Source organism: Lonchura striata, chromosome 5 (genome assembly GCF_046129695.1).
Source record: "Lonchura striata isolate bLonStr1 chromosome 5, bLonStr1.mat, whole genome shotgun sequence".
Taxonomy (NCBI): domain Eukaryota; kingdom Metazoa; phylum Chordata; class Aves; order Passeriformes; family Estrildidae; genus Lonchura; species Lonchura striata.
Window position 1 is genome coordinate 23357975 of NC_134607.1, and position 21456 is coordinate 23379430.

At 52.2% G+C, this 21456-nt stretch overlaps 1 protein-coding gene across 1 annotated transcript; it reads right to left on the bottom strand.

The window, feature by feature from the left end:
- Positions 1-828: 828 nt before the first annotated feature.
- On the bottom strand, positions 829-14294 carry CARD10 (caspase recruitment domain family member 10). Its single transcript, XM_031503710.2, has 20 exons — positions 14012-14294; positions 13559-13696; positions 12894-13219; positions 10832-11014; positions 10328-10483; positions 10083-10208; positions 9741-9935; positions 9504-9641; positions 8652-8767; positions 8369-8409; positions 7562-7682; positions 6922-7102; positions 5981-6104; positions 5388-5628; positions 5040-5109; positions 4589-4688; positions 4114-4272; positions 2020-2141; positions 1264-1379; positions 829-1036 (listed from the first exon to the last, which is right to left on the bottom strand). Exons 1-20 carry the CDS (start codon positions 14292-14294, stop codon positions 829-831), a joined length of 3144 nt encoding a protein of 1047 aa, XP_031359570.2.
- Between the last annotated feature and the right edge of the window lie 7162 nt (positions 14295-21456).

The window sequence follows — 21456 nt, forward strand, 5'->3', positions numbered from 1 at the left end:
TACCCCACTTAGCCTGTCCTCTCCCCACACTTCTTACTGCCTTACAAGAGCAACAGCAGTGCTCCCTCCTTCCCCTGGAGGGCTGGGCAGTTGGGTCTCACCTAAAGGAGGAGAAAAATATCCCATTGTGCATCACCCATACCCTCCCAGTAACACACAAGCCCACAGCCTGCCACCCGTTCCCATTATGAATGGTATTTAATTCTCCTTTACAGGCTGTTCGCCAATGAAAGGCTCCATTAATAATTTACAAGCAATAAAGAGTACAGCTCCTATAAAACGAGGGTTTGTTGCAACCTTAGTGTCACTCCAGCCGCAGTGGGTCGCGGGTGTATGAGCCATGCTCCCTGTGCCTCAGGGCCAGAGGCGAGGTAGATGGGAAGAGAGGCCCCGGAGCACACGGTGCCACTGCCAGGGGAGATGGTGGTGATGGGAGAAGAGCTCGAGAGCTTGAAATCTGTGTGAGAAATGCTCCCACGCAGCCTGATCCCACACACTTCCCCTACGTTCCCTGTCTGTCAATCTGACCATGTACAAGGGCAGCCCAAGGCGACAGGGAACAGCCCACAGGGGTGGTTTCCACCACGATGGTGGAAGATGTCTTTCCAATGAAATACAGAAAGCTTAGACAGGGGGGCACTGTTATTTGTCACTTCCTGGCTCTTGGTGGCCCTCAAGGGGATGAAAAAGGCCATCCTGGCGGCCTTAGCTACCAGCATTCCCTCAGGGAGGAAGAACACTCTCCCTGGAGGGGCCTGGGAAGGCAGGGACCTCTGAGAGCAGCTCCTGGGGGCAGCAGGTGGCTGTAGCTGCTCTGTTACCCCCCACTCAGTCATCGCCCTCCTCAATCCACAGCGGGCGGGTTTGCTCCTGGAAGATGCATCCCCGAACCACCTTGGGCAGCTCCTCGGCGTGGCTCCAGGCGTGGGGCTCCACTCGGGCCCAGGAGCACGGCAGGGCATGGAGAGCTCTCTCCACCGCACGGCACGCCTTCAGCACCTCCGAGTCCCGCTGGCCCGCCTTCCCCAGCAAGCTCCTATGGAAAACACAGGGACAAATGTTACCCTTGGCATAAGGAGGTGGGGTGGCAGAACCACCCAGGAATGCGCTCACACGTACAGAAAGGAATTATTCCCCTCACAGCACCAACCCCAGCACACGCATCCAGTGCTCTCGCCTGATCCGTGTTCTTTCTCTGAACAGGCCAGGGCTTCTCACTCCTCCCGTGACACCCCCCATCCATGCCACGCCGTCTTTCCTCACCTGAGTCCTCTAACGTTCTTCTCGGTGACCTCGACATGGATAACGATGGGGTATATTTCACTTTTAATTAGATCCCTCACACCCTCAACTCCCAGCTCTAACAGGCAGTGTTTATTCTGGAAAGGAAATTGAATAGATTTACTGATTTAAATGGAGAAAAAATAACCCCAGCCCCTGACAGTTACATTAAATCAAACCCCATACTGTGCAATATCATTGCTTTTCCAATACTAATTCCATTAAAAGTGAGATTTATAGACAGTGCCAATAGAAAAGGGGAGAATTAAAGAGCAGGGTCACCCACTCCATCACTGCCAATCCAACCCAAGAGCTCACTGGACCCCTCTCTCAGCCACAGCTCATCTTCACATCCTCTTTGTCATCACTGTCACCACAGTCTCACATTTCTGCCCTAAGGAGAGTTGTTGCCATCTTGGTGAACATGAGGAATGTGAGAGCAGGGAGGTCACTTCTGAGTATGGCCTGTCCCTCTGCCTTCTCTACAAATCCCCATTTTCCATTTATTTTATCTGAGCTCATCAGAGACTCAGGGAAATGTCTGTATCTGCTGCTCCACAACTCCACAGCACCTCAACCTGAAGCACTCTCCAAATTACACAACACCCAAGCAAGCAGCTCCCTTTCTACCACCACACCACTCTCCCTCTTCCCCCACTCAGCTGCCCCCTCCTCTCCTCCAGTCTGAATGAGCTGCCCCATCCTGGCCCTTTCTCCCCACACCAAAAGCCTCAGCACCTTCTCCATTGCCTCCCGGATCATGTGGATTCGTCCACTCTCCCTCTGGTCCTGGGGGGCAGTTCTAGACACAGGCTGCTCCTGAGTGTGGGTTGCACTGGGATCCCCTCCTGCCAGCTTCTCTGCAAGCCAAGAGGAAATAGGAAGAGAGAGATGTCAGCCCCTTCTCCCTCTTGCACACACTTTCTACCTCAGATGACACGTCGGCTGCTGCACTGGTGCTTATCAAGTTCAGTGTTTCCAGATTCTGGAGAGCAAGACTAATTACACAGCATCACACTTTGGGCATGGATCTCCTGCAGCTTTCTGGTAGGAAACAAGTGAGATATCACAGCTGAAGACACCTTGCATGGCAACAGCAGCACCTTGCAGCAGCCTAAGCTGTCTCACAGACATTATCCACCCACTGCCACACTGTCCCAACCCCTCCCTAACAGAGCATGGCAGAAAAATAACCACTTTATCTTGCCAGAATAGATTTTCTGCAAGGTTTGAGTGCTGCACAGGCTTATAGACAGCTCCTGTAAGTGAGCACTATGGCTGGGGAAGCAAGAGGAGTGGGTGTATGCTGGGAGAGTGGGAGGAAAATGGGGATGAGTTGAACCTCCTTTTGCTGGTGGCAGCCTGCTCAGAGGCAGGACAGCATGCAGCAGCCAGCACCAGGAGAGCAGCAGAGAGATGATGCTTGGACAGAGAACTGGGGAAAGAGCTGGATGCAGCATGGTCAAAGCAATGGCCAAAGCAAGGACAGCCAGGTGCCCCTGGTAACTCCCAAAGGAGGCTGACACAGCACACACACCCAGACCTGGCTTGGGAGCTGCAGGCCCTGCATCCCAGTGTGGCTGAGGAAGGAGCCAGGCTTTACCTGCCCACCATGCTGCTCTAGGCAGCTGCCCACACTGCCACGGATACATGAGGAGGCATCATAAAAAGGCTTTTAGGAGCTGCTTGTCCCTAAGATGGAAATAAAGTAATATTTTTAGCAGAAGGCATGTTTGGAACTGGGTCCAGAGCATGTTCCAGTTATCCCAAGTTCCAGGCTGGCTGGGCATCCTCTGCCTAGTGACACAGTACTTCCCAGGCAGACCTGGATCCTGCAAAGCCATGTTTCCTTTGCAGGCAGCAGACTCTCCTGGAAGCTCTAAAGAAAATATAGGCAGCAAACAAAAGAGAAATTACTTGGAGCTCATGGGTTATTTTCCTTTCCTCACAGCCAGCAAAACTAGCTGGGGACAATGGAGTTTTTGCCCTCAGTGTATATTCCCAGCTGCAGTAAAAGCTTGGAAGCAGGTCCCCTGTGCATTGTGAGGGGGACCCTGCAGAGGGCTCAGTAGGACAGGATATATGGCCAAGTCACTCAGCTGAGAAGCCCAGCAGCCAAAATTTTCAGAGCCATCCTTCAGCAAAACAGAGAATTTTCACTACCTCCATCATTACCCCGCAAACAAACAAATCAACTCGTTTTTCAGTCCTGCAGTTGGCAAAGGGAGAAAACTAAACCCTGGGAAAAGAGAGCACCGGAGAAGTGAGAAGGAAGGAGGAAAGAGGGAGTTGTCATTTCTGAACATTCCCTATGGGAGAAATGCCCTTTCCCCAGCAGCCTCTTCAGCCATGTGCCAGCCTCGCATCTACTGGCAAAAGGAGGGGGATAACAGCACTGAGGCTGGATTCTCCTGTTCCTGGGCAGGAAGAACTGGCATGAAGTCAACCTGCAGATCCCACACCAGCCATGGTTTTCATCTCTGGGAAAAGCCACCCAGAGCAGCAAGGCAAAGCTACACCACCACCCACCCACTCAAGGGAAGAGAGAAGATCCCCATGCCTCAGTGACCAGAAGGGAGGGCTGGCTTCCCTGTGGGCCAAAGGGATGACACATGGTTACAAATAGCAGGGAATACCTTGCAGACACTCAGCCCAAAAAAGTGACCTGTCAACAGGTATTACGTGGGAGGACTGAGAGATTCCCACACTCACCCTCTGAAGAGAGACCTCATGGGCTTTCCAAGACTCCCATGAGACCATAACTCACCCTTCCAAGAAAAGAGCAGCTCTTCACTGAAATGGACTGAGCAGCCATGTACTACTGCTGCCTACCTGCTGAGCACACGTGGAAGTCCAGGCGAGAGGTGGGCAGGTCCAGCAGGTTCCTGATGAGCCGTGGTGCAATGCAGCTTGGCAACAGCACCACAGGACGGGGTGTCTTGACCACCACAGGGCGCACCAGGGTGTAAGGCTTCAGGTTTGTGTCTGGGTCTGGAAGACAGCATTGAAGAAGAGAAAGCCAAAGGTAAGAACACAGGAAGCCAGGACAGCCTACATCCCATTGTTCTGTACCACCTCCTCATCCTGAATCATGGAGGCACCTACCAAACCATCTTACGTCCCAGGAGAGACCCTACCCTGGTTACAACAGTCACTCATGGACAGATACCCCGGGATGTAGATTCCCTGCCTGTTTTCTGGGACTCCCTTGAGTTGTGCAGCAGTTTATTCTCCAAAAAAAGTTGGACGACTAGGGGACAGCTGGGTCTCCAAGGGTGACAGGGCAGGCACAGGGCTAACAGCTCACCTGAGCAGGGGTCCAGCCACAGCTGCTGGGGAGGCTGTTCTGGGCTCCTCTGTGGTTTGGATTTCACCAAACGCAGTTGGCCCAAGGCCCGTTTCTTTAGCTGAGGAGAAAGTGAGGGCAATTAGGCTGAGAGCGCTGCCCTTTTCACACACATGAAGAACTGGCTACAGAACACCCTCTGGCAAAGAGGATGGAGCACCATTACAAAAAGTAAGGGATTAGGACTTCCATCCATCCATTCATTAGGTTCAGTCTGGGAAGGGAAGTGGAGAAGTGGTAGAAAAACAGCCACAGAGCAGTAACACTGCCTGGCCTAAAAGCTTTGCTTGCTAACCCATCTGCCACCTCTGTACAAGTTGGTTTACCAACAGAGCGGGGCAGATTGTCTCTGAGGTGGTAAGATGGCCATGGGCACACACCACAGCTCTCATCACCCGCTTCTTTGTCTTACGTTATTTTTGTGGCCTCTCTGCTGCCCAGGCATCTGGCGCTTCTCCTGGATCTTCAAAAGTTGATGGGCCCTGAAAAGACAGAGAGCTTGCACTCAAGCAACTCCAGAAGCCACAGGGACCATACCCTGCTGGGATCCTCTTCACCAATCCCACAGACCTGCTGAAGCATAGGCATATCAAACCCTCACTCAACCTCCCAGTCCCAAACACTACCACACTGGTCCCTGAACAAGACTTAGTCATCCTACATCACCGAGAGGCCAGCCTGCAGCCCCAGGACCGCTAGGGGATGGCCAGCACAGACAAGTGGGGCAGGTACCCCCCACCTCCCTCCTCACGTTGGTTACCTGCTGTAGTTGGGCACCGTGCCCTTGTCCAGGTCCCGCACGGTCAGGGGATCGACGCGAGAGCAGTACCACTCCAGCCGGCCTCTGTGCATGGTGTCCGTGACGTGCAGGATCTCCCGGCACTTCACACACAGCGCGTAGGGGTCCGACAGCTCCAGGAGGGACACATTGGTGCGGACGTAGAACGAGTCTCCAGCAAATTTCTTCCCTTCCTCCAGGGCTGCCTGCAGAGGCTGGTATCCTGGAGCATATAACACAGGTCACCACAGGTGGGGACGCAGTAGACAACAGTCACCAATAAGAAAGCCAAGTCCCCAGCACAGTTGTGACACTCTGGATTGGGGTTGGGGTGCAGAGGAGGCAAACAGACAGAAGGTCTGTACCTCTGTCCTGTAACTCAGAGGATGCACAAGTCACACGAGAGAGGGAAAGCTACTGGAGCTACGGCCAACCCCTGTGTCTGACATGGTGGCCTAGGACCAAACAGGAGAGGAGAGAGAATAACTGAGATTAATCTCTAGGTCTGAGTGGAGAGTCTAGAAAGGGAGGCAGAGAGCTCAGGTTCAAAGGCGACCTAGCTGCCAGCACCTTACCTTCTAGGTCAAGCTGAAAGATGAGACTAGACGGCTCATCCCAGTGCAGCAGGCTCAGGTAGGCAACCTCCCGTGTGCAGTTCTCCAGGGAAAGCACCTCTTCCTTCAGCGATGGCACTCTCAGCTAGCAAGGATCCAATGTCATTAGACCTAAGGGCTGGAAAAGCATGCACCCCCCAGGCTCCCTCACCCATCATGGTTACACAAAAGGTTTTACAGAGTGAGACATGTCTGGGGAAAACTGTATCTGTGGACAAGGCATCCTCAGTCAGCCTCTGGCTCCCACCTCTGCCTCTGAAATACCTGCTGCCAGCCATCACCCAGTCTGGATGACGGACTGTTGTTAAAGGAAATGTGTGTGTGCATGAACGTGTGTGGGAGCAGGAGCACAGGTTCGTTTTCAGTTACAGGTGGGATATTAATTCAAGTAGTGCAGCTGTATTTCAAGTGGTGTCATTCTTGGCAAAACAAATGCCCTTCCCTCCTTCCAGGAGGTTTCTTCAGGGCAATTATTCTCTATAACTCAGGAGGGTCAAAAAGGCCTGAGAAATCTTGGTCCAGAATTGATTGGTTTGCAATAGGCACATGCAGGATGCAGGATGCAAACTGCTCTGAAAAGCCACAAGGTGACAGACACAAAAGCAAGGGACACAAAGCTGTACTGGCATCTTAATTTTGTGACTCATTTTTGTTTCTCCCTTCCCACAGCTCAAGGGTTTCAGAAGGTCTTGGCATTTTTACATGCACAAGTACACTCAAGTGCCAGGAGACTTGGAGTGGCTGTGGAAAGCTCTAGACAGGGAGCAGTCCTGGAAAATAAGAGAAATTGAGGTGGACTTCAAGCTGTATAGAGGTCATCTTGCACTGGGGATCACTCTGCACTCCTTGCATCATCAAAGGTGCTTTGCAAACCCACAAAAGGAGCCCATTCCCAGACTCACCTCAATGAGCCGGCACCCTTCCCTGAGTCCTGCTTTTTCAACCCGTGAGCCTGGCTTGACCCACTGGACATAAATTCCTGTCCTGTTCCCTCCAAGGATGGAGATGTCTGCTCCGAGCCTCTTCTCCTGGGGTGAGGGGTGGCTGGGATGACCCACACTACTGAGCTGCACCACCAGTGACCTGGCAAGGAGAAATGCCAAGTCTGGAAACTGAGGTTTACTGCCTTTTCTAAGAGCCAGTCCCCCATGCCTTGTGTCCAGCTACAGGGTGTTTACTGCAGAGCAGAGCTCACGATTCACCAGGACTAACAAAGCCCCACAGCCCTTTCTATCTCACCAGCCCCACCACCAAAGCCAAGCTGGGCTCCCACAGTCCTTCCCTACCTAGACAGATGCATGTCCAGCCCAGAGCAACATCTCCACCCCTGCCATAACCAATAGCACAGTGCAAAAAACTGAAGTCCTGGTAGGAAGCAAGGACTATAGGATCGTCATTTCTCTCCTCTCCCACTAGCAAGAAAGGGCCTGCAACTGCAAGGGAGGGGCAGAAAGGAAAGGTCTCCCAAGCATGGTCCCTGGCACCACAAAATTCCCCCTCAAGCACCACCACAGTGTGTCCAGCTCAGAGAGCAGCAGTCACCTCCTGGCAACCTCCTTGCGGCTGGAAAGTGTGGATAAGCAGATCTCTGACTTCACCCTGGTGTAGGTGCTGCTGGAAGAAGAGGAGAAGGCCCCCAGCAAGGTGTCAGGAAAACTGCTGCCTACGAAAGAGCAAAAGGGAGAGGGAGAACTTTACCTGTGCTAGTGCTGCAGGGAGCTCATGTTCTGGGCGTGGCAAGGGTCTGCCATCTTCTCCTGACCATTTTCTAGCATCTAGCTGGGAAACTGAGGTTGTAGGGAGGCTTTGAATGGTCACCCTCAAGAAAAGGATTTCACATGTTCCTTGAGAACAGGCAAATCTTCGTTCCCTTCCTCAGCATTTTGGTCAGAGAGCAGCAGCAGCCAAGGCCACGTGGATGTGCCCAGAGATCAGCCATCAGCACCCACCACAGGATCTGCCAGCACCAGTTTGCAGGATGCTCCTCTTCACTCCAGGAGACTTACAACCCATCGAACAGGTAGTAGCAGTAAAAGGGAGCATCTAGTAAACACCCCAGGGCAAAGGCATCTCCCTCTTCTACTACCTACTCCCCTCAACATCTCTCCATCAGCCAAACAAAGCTGATGCAAATAGCTACCTGCTCTGCAGAGGAAAAGCCAGCTTTTCCAGCTGCTGTGCCTGAGGATATGGCACAGGGGATATGAGGGCCCATAGTACCATGCTACAGGTTCAGAGCCCTCACAATGAGCTGCACAAACCAGAGTGTGAGGGAGGGTCAGCTGTCCAACCCCTCTACCCACAGCCCCCACTCCATTTTAGCTAAGCCCATTGAGGAAAGCCTTGTACCTGTTGAATCTTCAATGCTGCTAAAGGAGCCACAGGACAAGCTAAAAAGAAGACACAAAATGGATCTGTAAGGTAGCAGCTTTTCCAAACCCTGTTTGCATCCCATTCTCAATCTTAGCTCCACAGACTTCCCCACCACTCCCAAGCACCCCTGGAGCCACCACACAACTTCCAGACAGCCTTTCCACTCAGTTCCCACTCCATGTTCTCTCCTAACCCTGCCATGCATCTCTTCCCAGACACCACAACCCCCAGAGAGGAGACAAGCAGCCTTCAGCATCACCTTTTGTGGGGCATGCACCTCTCTTCCCGTTGCCGACGGAGGATGGAGCCGATGCAGGGAGGGAAGGGGAAGGTGGAAAGGCGGTTGATATCCTTCTCACTGTCGGGAGTCTCGTCCTTGGGCACAGTGAGAGACGTGCTTGCTAACACCAACACCCAGCACCATTTCTCCCCTCCCTTCAGGCCAAGCGAGCAAACAGCTCCTTGGCTCCCACAACCCTCTTTAAGATAATCCACATCCCTCCAAACTCCCAGGGGGACCCTGTTTTCCCAAGCAGACAGCTCAGCTAGAGATCCATGACACTGCATCCCCATCTTTTTGCAAAGCACAAGCTGTGGGAGCAGTAGCAGATGAATAGACTAACCAAACCTTGTCCTTGTATTTCTGGTTTAGCCACCACACACCCAGAGGTGTGAGTAACCTGTGGCCATATCAGGGTGCTCTGGGATGACAGTTCAAGGAGTCAAAAGAAGAACCTGACTCCCTTAAAAACAATACAATGCTGCTATAGGGTTCAAAATAGTCTGGATTTCTCCTCCAGCATCATAAATTAAACAGCATTTTAGGGAGGATAGCATCTTACATGAAGCTGTTGGTTTCTAAGGTGTCATATGGAATGAAGAGTTCTCACACACTTTAGGGTAGCTTTTTATATAGATACATAGGCCAGTTTGTTTGAGATTGAGAGCTTTGCACCTGAGATCTCCTTACACCTTACACACCTCCCCATGCCCCATCTTCCACCAAGTCATAACCTCACGATGAAGCCACTCCAATGCCTGTATGGCCCTTCCTGAGCAGTGTCTCCACTGACCTCAGCTGAGGGCCAGCCTCACACGGTCAAGCACTCACCATGCTCTGAATGGCTGAATCCCCTGGGAATGGGGTAACAGAAGTCCCCAGGGTATCCATGATTCCATTCACAGGGTTGTCTATGAGGCTCCAGGTGCTGCTGAGGTTGGAGCAGAGGGAGTAGGAAGAGCTGCACATCTGGGAGAGAAGGAACCCCATCATCCCATTTGCATCCTCCAGAAATCAGTCCTGACCCCTTTGCCTTCCCTCTTTCCCCTTCCTTCTAGCCACCCTCACCTTGCTGAGGCTGAGGCTGCCTTGGCACCGCTGCAGCTGTGCCTCCAGCGTGCTCTTCAGCCCTTCTGCCTGGCTCAGCTTGCTCAGGAGCTCGTCCCGCTCCTCCTCCAGGGCCCGCACACGTTTGCGGTACTGGTCCTTCTCAATCAGGCTCTGGGAGTATTGCAGCTGCACCCCATCACGGCTCTGGATGGCCTGCAAGGAGCCAGACTGAATGTAAGAAAAGACACTGAACTGCACTGCTGATCCACACCTCCCACCCTGGCATGGCTGGACAAGATCCACTGGGGAAGGAGAGCTATCCAGAGCCCTGTTCTTGCTGGGCAGTCAAAAGCAATTTACCTGGTCCCGCTCTTTTTCGATCTCCTCCAGCTGCAGCAGCACTGTGTTCATACGATGCTTGTAGAGATCACAGTCCTTCTGCAGCGTTCGGTATTTCAGCTGCAGATCTTCCACCTCCTGGAGGTACTGGTAACAGCAAGCAACAAGCATTAGCGTTCCTGAAAGCAACTGCTTTAGAGCATCCTTCTGCTCTATTTCAGGCTCTGCTTGGAGTGCAGGGACAGAAGTGGCGATGAATGTTCTACCTTATCCCTCAGCTCTTCGGCCCACTGCAGCTCATTCTGCAGCGAATTGAGTTTCTGACAGAGATCCTGCCGGTCATCTTGGGCTTCCTTCCAGTCGTGCTCCAGGATGTCCAGGAGGATCTGCTCAGAGCCTGGCACTGGGCCCTCACCGGGTTTCTAAGAGGCAAGAGGTCACTGTCACTGCATCACAAGCACCAAGGGAGCAACAGACTAGGGCTGCGACTGACAGATTGGCACAGCTGTCACCATCATCCAGCATCAATCTGCTGTGCACTCCAAAGCACAAAGCCACCTTGTGAGCCCAAGCAAGAATTACAGAGCTGGAAAAAAGCACCTGTCACTACTAGATGCAATGGCAGCCACCACAGCCAAGCAATATGCTCGGAGGATGGACAGGCCAGCCCAAACCAACAATTTCCCCATCTTTCCAGTGGCTATGTAAACACCACTGGAGATGGCTCAGGAAAGGAGGTGACCTGGAGCCTGCCCTGCCCTAGCAGGTACCTGCAACATGCCCTGCAGCTCCTGCAGCGATGCCGTGAGCCGCTGGTTCTCAGCCCACAGCTCAGACACGGTGTCAGGGTGGCCCCGCTCCTCCGCCTCTCGCTGGGGCGGTGCCGACGCCTGTTTCCGCAGCAGGCTGCACTCCTCCTCCAGGCTGGAGACTTTGCATTTCAGCTGGTCCACCTGCAACCCAGGGAAGAAACAGTCTGACACACATGGGCCCGCACCTCTGCCTTAATAGGAGAGTGAAGCAGAGGTGGTGCTGAGAAGAAAACAGGTCTGGAGGTGAGTAAGGCACAGAAGGCAACCACAGGCAAGCATGTGAAGGAGTATCCTGCTGCTGGGCAGACGTTAGCAGCACAGCTGCACTCAAAAGCTTCTCCCTCAGGGAAAGGAGGAAGACACACTTGCATAAGCACTTTCAGGATCATCTCTTGGTGCAACAACTTTCTTGCTACCCTGGGGCATCCACAGGGCAGCTGGCCTTGACTGTGGGTGGATGTGGGACCTCTGGTGCGTTGCCAGGGCCATCAGCTGTGAATATCTCAGAGATTCCTAGAGCAGCTAAGAAACAAATTCACAGAAGCAAAATCCACTGGAGGCTACTCAGTGTGGGAGGCCACCTCTGGCCTGGGAGGTGTTTGAGGTTCAAGCTGCTGGAGGCTGCAGAGTACTACAGGGGCATCATCATTCCCTGGTCTGGCCTCCACCAACATGTCACAGGAGACAGCAGAGGTCAGCGACTTTTAAGAATAAGAAAGGTCCTCCCACACCTGTAATGACTGATCAGATTGAACAGAGAACCAATTTCACAGGTAAGTAAGGCTTTGAGAGGAAATAGAACAGGAGAAGCTTATTAAAACCATCAAGAAGCACTGGCAAAATTGTCCAAAGAGGGATTCAGAATTAAAGCCATCAAGAAGCACTGGCAAAATTGTCCAAGGAGGGATTCAGGAACTCAATTACTTCTGTGAATCTGCCCAAAAGATCTACAATGACTTTTGGGGACCAGACACTTCTGGACCCAAGAGTCAAGAGGGGAAGGCAAGCTGAGACACTGCTTCCAGGGGGATTTCTTCAGCCCACAGTTACCTACAAATGATTCACCTCCCTGCTCCAAAGAGGCCCAGGGGAGCTGGCATTGGCAGGAATACCGGAAAAACGGTAGGGGAAGATCCTGCCACTGGCAGAACAGAATGCAGTATGAAAGGTAATCATAAGGCTGTGTGAGAGGTCCAGACTGGTAGGGGGAATGCCAGGAGGCAGCAGGGCACTTAAAGATACAGACTATTAGTAGGTTCAAGGTAGGGCTGTCCTTGCCCAGGCAGGAAATGTGTGCGTGTTTGCGGGAGGTGAGAGCCTGGCAGCTGGAGTGCAGTGCCACGAATTCCTGCAGCTACGCAGGGCATGAATCTTACAAACGTCATGAGAGACATGAGGAGGTGGTGGGGAGTGGCAAGGGGAATGGAGTCTGGGCCAAAAGGCTCCTAAGCTCAGCAAGGCAGGCTGGGCAGCTCCAGGCAGCGCACACACACCCAGTGGGGGTGGCAGCACAGCCAATGGCCTCCCTAGGGAGAGGAAAATGCAAACCCTTGAAGGGGAAAAAGTAAATACAAACACACAGCTTGACAGTGTGGAGCTGTCTGCTGCTGCCTGTGCTGCCCAGAGAGCAGTGCAGGCAGCACAGGCAGAAAGCACAGACAGGAGCACACAGGGCATCTTGTGGTGCCAGCAGCCAGGCTGAGGATCAAGGGATGCCAGGGAAGGTATCAGCCCTGCTTCTGGCTCTTCTAGAGATATACCTCCAACTACACCAGCTGGCAGGAGCTGGTGATCCCCAGCTGCCCCCAGGCAGTGGCGAGCTTCCTGCACTGAGCCCATGCCTTGGCCTCTCTGCAGGGCACATTCATCAAGAGCAGGATCCCCATCACGCATCCTATGTGCCATCAGCTCCTTCATGCTCGCAAGCCACCACGTGTGGACATCTGTGTGTACCCTCCTCGGCCGTCAGACCCCCGGCACATCCCACTGCCGCCCACCCTCGTGCTCCCCAGGATCCTACCAGCAGCTGCAGGTCCCTGCTCCGCAGCACAGCCACGTTCTTCTCCTCGCAGAGCTGCGCGTAGCGCATGGCCATCATGTAGTTCTCGTCCTTCAGCCTCAGCAGCTCCACACTGTTGGACTCCCACTCCTCTCTCAGCCGCTGGCAACGCTCCTGCACCTTCAGGAGCTCCTTCAGCTGCTGCTCCAGCCGGACCTGTTCTTGCTCCAATGCCTGGTTTTTCACCTGGAGCTGGTGTTCCTTCAGCAGGTGCTCTTTCCGTTGAGCTCTCACCTTCTTCACCTCCATCATCAGGAACTGAGTTAGTCCCTCAGGGCCTTCCTCATCTAGGGAGAGATAAAGGAGAACCCATTCCTGGCTGCTGAAATAGGGGTAACCTCGAGAAACAGATTTACCCAATGCTCTATTTTGCATCAAGAGGCGACAAATTCCCCTGAGGTTTTGCAGCCCTTGTTGTCCCAGGCTTATGGCACCAGTCTGTCACACCTGTACACGTGGCCCCCTCCCTGCCAGAGGGGAGGGGGCCAGAGTACAGAACTGTCAGGATTCCTCACACACAGCCAGCATGAACCCGTTTTTTATGCAGGCATGTGAACTTGCACAAAATTTTCTGGCCCTTCCCATGCAAGCAGCAGCTGAAGGGAGAACAGAGCACCTGCTCCTACCCAGGATCATAGAGCAGCGCTGGGCTGGTTCCCTCCCCGTGAGCCGTGTGTACTGCTCTGGGTAGTAAAACTCCAAGGATTCCAGGAAGGCTTCATAGCCTCGCTTTCCACGGCGCCGAAGGATGTCCATCAGGTAACCTGGAAGAACAGATAAAGAGCTAGGATGAATTCTCTGCAAAACAGAGAGAACACTGTGTAGCACCACTTCATGATATGAAAATAGCATCTCCGTCAGATTACTTCCATCCACAAAAACAGGAATGGCTAGAGGAGAGAGAATGAGGCACTGCCCTCGTCTGTGCACACACAGGGGGAGGCCCTGAGTACAGAGCACCTGGGAGAACAACAAAGCCAAGGGAGTAGCGCGGTGTGTGCAGCATCCACTCTGTGCCAAAACCAGGTAATCCCCCCCGAACCAGGCCCATCCAAGTGCCAGTTTGTGCCTTCTCCCACCTGTCTGGTTGCTCTTGCAAGGGAATCGGCACGAGTTCAGCACCTCCTCCTCGTCCTGCTCGTCTATGACACGGCACTGGCGCAGGTACGGGGTGAGCTTGGCCGGGTTCAGGGAGCGGGTCAGCTGGTGTCGAGCACTCTCGATCTTCTCCCAAAGGGTGTCTTCCTCCTCCTCCTGCTCTGAGAGGCTGCTGGCTTGGAGAGACACATTCTCCACGGCTGGAAGGATAAAAGGAAAGGATAAAATGATGAGAAATGATGGAGAAGGACAGGTACAAGGCATAAGTAAGCATGGGACAACATGAGTCAAGGTATGATCCTGCAAATGATACATTTGTCCAATCTTGCAAATGGGACTCAGATACATTAGAAAATATTTTACATAAAAATGGTTTCAGTAAGATCTTGAGTGTCCACCTAAAGCCTTAGATATGTAGATGGTAAATGGTACATAAGGGAATTAGAAGCCTACCAAATAAGAAATCTAGAGAAGATATCATCCCTATCTCTCAAACATTCTTAAATCCCCTCAGCTATCACACACCTTCTCTTTTGTCCCATCCCTGAGAATGGGAAACTCTCAGGAATACGAGTTTTTGCAGCCTGGGACATGCTTTCTCATACTTGGGGCTGGAAAGTATCCAGCAAATGAATCCCTGGCACTGTGCACCAAGCATCGATGACCAAACAAGTTCTTAAGGGCACCATCTCACAGAGAAACTTGGCCACAGGTACTGGAATCAGCAGGGAATCACATGAGCATATCTTTGGTGTATCTTCCACACAGCTCTACGGAGCCCTGAAAATATGCATCAACAAGGCAAGCACTCTGCCAACCAAATAAAGCAAGAGAAAACCCCTCAAGTGAATGCCAAAACGTCTCAGATCCATGGTGAACCTGCTCCATTAAGTCGTACAAGCTGTGATGGAGCAGGTATGTGCAATGCGCTCTCTCTCTCCAGCTATGGATCAACTCAAAAAGTGTTATCTGTTTTCACTCGAGAAATGAAGTCTGCTTCACAGGCCAGCACAAATCCTTTTAGCTGTCAAGGCAAAGCACAGCAAAGACCTCCTGAGACTTAGATGCCATTTCTCCTCCAACGTGTGCATGGTTACCTGCTGCTGTGGTGGTGGCATTAAGTCCAGCTTTGGTAGCCAAGGCACACAAACATCCCCAGGGGCAGGGCAGAGGTTCACATTCCGTGGGGAAAGGAAACATCCTAGTCTTTTTCCTTTTCTTTAGAAATTTGGGGGTGGGGTTCTGTTTGTTGTTTGGGGAGTTTTTGTTGGTTTTTTTTTTTTTTTTTTTACTTGTGGTGCAAATTACAACATGCTATTTCAGACCGACAGCCAGCACAACAAGGAGGATGGCTAAGAGAGCTGTGCAAAGTCAATCCTCCAGATACAAACACAGGAGGCTTGGGGTCTGATGGATGGAAGATAGCAGGAACAGAGATTTGTTGACACCACAACAGATTCTCAGGTGTCTCATTTTCTGCACCAAAGAGTTTAGGAGCCTAAATACAAATACAGATATGGATTGTTCTATGTTGAATAAAACCAGTATTTCTTGCAGAAACTGAACTCTCATTTGAGACTCGTGTCACACAGACGCTGGAGGAGGACACAGCAGCAGGTCACAGAAGTTGAGCTCTTTCAAACTCCACAGCAGATTTGTCCCTTTAAGTCAAACTCTTTCTCCAAGAAACTCAAGCCGGCCGCACAAGCCGCGACCAGCTTCTCGGCAGGCAGGCTCGGCAGAGGTGGAAAGGGAACGGGAGGGAGAGAACGAGAGGGGAGGGGTGGGCAGAAGGTTCCGGAGCCGGCAGCCCCGCTCCCGCCCAGGGTACCCCTCCCGCGGCGGGCGGAGGGAGCTCTTCCCTTTGGCCGCTCTGAAGGCGCTCTTCGAGAAACGCCGAGCCGGAGGCCATTCCCGAGGAGGTGGCTGGGGAAGAGGATAAGAAGCGCAGACAAGCCCCACCACCAGCAGCACCACCACTCCCGAGCCGGGGCGAAACTCGCGTCCCGGGGCGATGCGGACGAGCAGCCGCCGCCGCCGCGGCACGGGGCGCCCGGCGGGGCTCCGCCGCCCCGGGACCCCGCTCCGGACGGGGCTCGCCCCTTACCTGCCATCCCCGCTCCGCTCCGCGCTCCGCTCCGCGCTGCCGCCTCGCCGCCCCGGCAGGTGTGTCTGAAGCGCCCTCCCCACCCCCCCGCACTCTCCCACCCTCTTTCCCTGCCTCCCTCCCTCTCTCTCCTTCCCTCCCTCGCCCAGCCGGCAGGAAAGAAGCCGGCACCCCCCGGGCTATGGAGAGCTTAGCTCTGCCCACCTCCGGGGGTCGCGGGGCACTCACCGGCGGCGGGGGCGGATCCCCTCGGCCACTCCCGGTTTCTGAGAGCCGCCGGCTGCTCCTCACCTGGGCGAGCCGGGGAAGGGTTTTTCTCTGCGTGTCCTGTCCTAACCCACCTCGGTCTCCAGCCCCGGGACAGAGCTGCTCCCCGGAAGGATGTGGCTCGCCAGCCACTTCTCTTCCGAAACTCACCCGACAGACCGGCGAGGGAAGGGGGTGCCCGCCTTGTCCAGGACCCTGCCCGGGCAGGATGGGAGTCTCTTCAGCAAGGCACAGCCCCCCTGCACTCTTCCACAAAGAAGAGATTCATACGGAGAAGCTTCCTTTGGTTCCAGGGCTGCAGAAATTGTAACCCAAGCTGTAGGTCTGGTTCTGGATGGAGGGGGGATCCAAGCAAGGGGGAAAAGTTGAGAGCGGTGGAAAGATGCCTGATCCAGGCCAAGAAGAGATCACACAGGGTAGATTTTGGCCCCAGTCCTCAGCTGTGTCCGTGAGTGAAATTGGGTGTGGAGATACCTCAGGGCAGTGTGATGGAGATGTGCTCCAGAGCATGCAGGGGCTTGCAACTTGGGCCTGGCACAGGCCAGGAGTGGATGCTGGGAAGCCTTCCTCTGGTCCAAGTGGCCACAGTAATCCTAGGAGGGGACTTGTGTGTCCACACAGCATCCCAAAGAGTTTACACAGAGTACCCTCCACACCTGCCACATACTCAATCGCTCAAATCTATGCATACCACTGGACAGAGAGGGCTCTGAGAGAGATGGAACTGAACACCAACATCAAGCTTCCCCCTTCAATGCTAAATTGTTCTTCATTTTCTCTAGCAACCCTATTTCACTCTCATTTCTTCATTCTCAGCTGTGTCAGATATCAGTAGCCAGGCTATGCAGTGCAGGCTCTGTACAAGAAATTCCCAATGCATTATCAAGCCCTAAGAAACAGGAGTTCCCTGATTCTCCCCAGCCTTGGAGTCAGCCCACAGGGTAGCGCAGAGGACTGCTGTGCATCCCTCCAGGGCTCTGAACACAACATGAAGGAGCCTTACATTGCTCCTGCCCCTGCCAACACACTCAGAAAAGGGAGGTGCTTTTAGCACGCCACCACTGCAGCTTCTAGACCCCACTTCTCCACGGAAAACTTTCCCTCCTCATTCACATAAGTGAAGAAGCAGATGTAGGAACTGGGACACTATTTTCTAAAGAATTTCTGCTGCACCCAAAGTGAACATCTTCATTTGTTTCTCCTCCAGGGCCAATGGCAGGGCTCCTGCACCAGTTTCAGGAAGGTGATTTGAGGGAAGGGAGGCTTTCATGAGAACCTTTCCCCATGCTGCATAGTTCCTTTCAAAATCAAGCACAACCACCACCTGGGAACTGAGAGTGCATCTGTGTGATACAAAATATACACAAACACTGAGCACACGCCAGGCATGTGCATGCACGTGGGGCTTCCAGCAAACTGCCCTTGGATGGGCATCCATCCCAACAGGCACTGGTTGACACTCTGAGCACATGAATCTGTTGTTGACCCACCCTGGGAGGGGTCCCAACAGCCTCCTCCCCTCCCCTGTAAGCCCAGCAGTGCACAGCTCCCACACAACGGGCACATGGTGACCCAGGACCACCAGCAGTAGGGCACAGCTCCTGTCTCCAGCCCTTACCTCCAGCCAGAGACATCCAGATGAGTGATGAAAGCAAGTACAAGCAAGGCTGCCTGCTGAAAACCTATTCTGACTTAGGCCATGTCAATTTTTGCCTGCCAGGTATTCTCTTGGAAAAAACTCAGGTCTCTCTCTCTTCCTCTCTAGTGAAAAGACTTCATGAGCTGGGTATCATGTGGTGATAGAAGATCTTCACAATCCTGATGTAAGTCCCAAAGCAAGGGTTGGTTTCTCTCATTCACACAGAGACCAACTCAAGGCTGATGACAAAGAAATCCTCTTCCTCCACCCACCCTGACCCCACAGGCAGTGGCTGCACTGCTTTGTGACTCAGAGCACTCAGACATCAGACAGAACAGGTCCCACATCAAGAACAGCTAAAGAAATATCTTCACCCTAGGGTGCCCACGGAAGAGTCTCAGACATCCAAGTCCAGGGAAAAATAAATAATTCAATAATTGGCTGGTACTGCAATAAGGGCAGGTCCTAAGACTGACTAAGTGACTAATTTCCTTATTTTTTTTACAAGCTCCATTACCTATTCTCCTTCCTTGGCAGGTACTCCACAAGCAAGACCACCCCTGGCTCTGGTCTGGGTAACTGATGCCAACAGCTCCTGAGAGGAACAATACATTCGATGCTTGTTCTTTGGCCGGGGTGTGGAGGCACAGGCATGCAAAGCTTATGCTTTGGAGGAAAGCTTCAGTTGTATGACAATCCCAGTTTGCTGGAGATACACAGTCCCACCAGATGGTACATGCTCACAGACAGATACTACATTTCCAAAATAGCTTTAGCAGTAGCACTAGCTTTAGTGCTGGCACACTTGAGTTCACACGAGGAATGACACTGGGGTGTTTGGGTGGGGTTTTTTTGTTCTTGTATTGTTGGTTTGGTTTGTTGTTTTGGGGTTTTTTTTTCAAATCCTAACCAAAATAGTTGCGCTGGTAAAACTTTCCAAGCCACACGGGCTCACAGAGGAAATCTATAACAAGTTAGCAAATGGTGAGTCACATGTGCTTTCACCAACAGAGAAGGGACTTTGCTCACATGGCCACAGAGTGTGGCAGGCTACTGGGTTTTCTGCAGAACCTTGCAGTGTGGGGTGACCGATGGCACTGAGAGGTCAGAGGGATCCCGCAGAGGCGAGTGAGCACGGGCTGTGGAGAGCTGGGCTGGCCGTGCCTCAGCACTGCATTGTTTGTCCTGCCTGGAAATAGCTTTAGGAAGGTCTGAAGTGGGGCAGGAATTAAATAAATTCCTGATTGTGTGGCTAAAATGCCATTGGTACAAAGCTCAAGCTGTGGTTACAGATGGTGAGCTGCGTGCTCTGTAAAGTCCTGCCCTGTGTTTTGGGAAGCACAGTAAATTTACAAAGCTGAAACTGCCTACCCACAAAGTGTCCAGAATGTGAGACAGCCATAATATCTTCAGCAATATATTTCTTACTTGGTCTTTTTTTTTTTCTTTCTTTCTTTTTTTTTTTTCCTTCCCCAATCAAAATAAACTATTCTTCCTGCAGCCTGGTGCTTTGCAGAGACTTACAGCTTCCACTGAAGTTTTAGGAGGGAGGTTTACTAAGGTCTCCAGGGTGATGTCCCAAATCAGGTTGAGGAAGTGAGTTTGAAATAATTCCCTTAATAATAAGAACTTCCACCCTGCAATAGCTGTCCCAACACGATTTGGTGCAATGAAAAAACTCTCCGCAGTTTCTGTTCCTGTGTGGAACAAAACAAATGCCAAAAACACAAAAGGACTTGTGAAACAGAATTATCGACTCCAGCCTGGTCTATTTGGCTCATACGCTGCTTCACGCCAGATTAGTTAACACACACAGAAAAAAAGCTTTTCTTAATGACACTCATCAGACTCAGTGTTAATATTAACAGTCTTGGCAAGGATTTTGACTACCTGCCCTTTTGCCGACACTTTTAATGACAGATGTAAGACCGCTGAAGCACACTGACAGTAGTTTATTCCCTTCACAGTAGTGACTGCAGAACGGAGAAGGAATGAGGTTCCCCCCTCAAAAACCGAGTGGCCTTTATAGCAGGAAGGAAATGCGTGTATCTGTGTGGAGATAGCTAAACAAGCAAATATTTCCTTCAGCATTCCTCCCCCTCACCACAGGAACACACCCATCGCCTGGAGCTACAGGAGGCAAAAACATGTGGGAGCCTTTTGGTGAGGTATTGGCAAGAAATCTGTGTCCTCCTTAAGGCACCAGAGGTGTGCAGGGTCACAAGGAAGACCTGAATTAGAGCAGAATGACGGGATTAGAGTCCCTGGGATGAACTTTCTTGCTCCAAAGCTGCCCAGCTGCCCCTGGCAAAGGGGCTCCAACTCAGCAGTTGCTTTATTCTTAAACCATTATCCCAGTGGGATTAGACTCAGCTTTTTCCCCCTCTCTCTCCAGAATATAAGCCGATCAAGAGTCCATCTCACTGCTCATTGTGAATCCAGTCTGGTTGGTGACCCTTTGCAAGAAGACAATTAAAGTCTGCCCTCGGCTGCATAAGAAGGGTCTGAAGAGTGACAGTACAGAGGTTACAGTGAATACAGGGGAGCAGTCTGCCATCCCCAAATATGACCCACTCTGTCTAAAAACTGGGAGTGAATTCAACTCTCCAATAAAGGATCCGCCTTTGTTGTTTACTGGGCTGTGTGCAAGCAGAATTTTTTTCTCAGGGACAAGAACCACATGAACTGAGAGTGTGCTCACAAAGAGTGGTTACCTGCCTCGAGAGGAAAACAAATTACTCTCTAAGAGGAGAGGTGGTGGGGAATGGAGCCCAGAGAAGGAACAAACCCAACGGCATTTCAGCTGCAGCAAGCAGCAGCTCACCAAACCCAGCCCGTTTGCATTAGTGCCTCCTTGCACCCCAAGGCTGCAGCCACCAGAGGTCAATGTGACCACATGAACCTCACCCAGCTGCTGGGTGCTGCACCCCTTTGAAACTGGGATGTCCAACTCAAGGATGAAGTAGTGTTTTCCACCTCTTAGGATGTAACTTTGGGACAGACTTGCATGTAAACCAACATTCAAAGCATTAAATCACAATAGGGCCTCAGCATTATCCTGGGAAAAAATAGCTTGGGAATGACAATGTCTCTAGTTAGCATCCTGCAAGCCCACTGAATTAAAACTCTTACTTGGCTGTGGGCCCCACGAGTGCTCCTGAGACCCTGGGCATGTCTCAGTCCTGCTGGTTTCAGTGTCACTCAGGTATTCTCACCAATCCCAGCCTTGGTAGCAGTAAAGGAGTAGAAATGGGCAGTGTGTACTTCCCTGAGTCCCACTTCTGCTTTCTGGGATATAGGTCTGTCATAGTGAATGAAGTCTGCCCCAGATCCAGGCTGGATGGATAAAACAAGTAGCTGACCTGCAGCCAGAGAAAGGCAAATGGGTTAAATGAGGCAGGGTCATCAGTCTG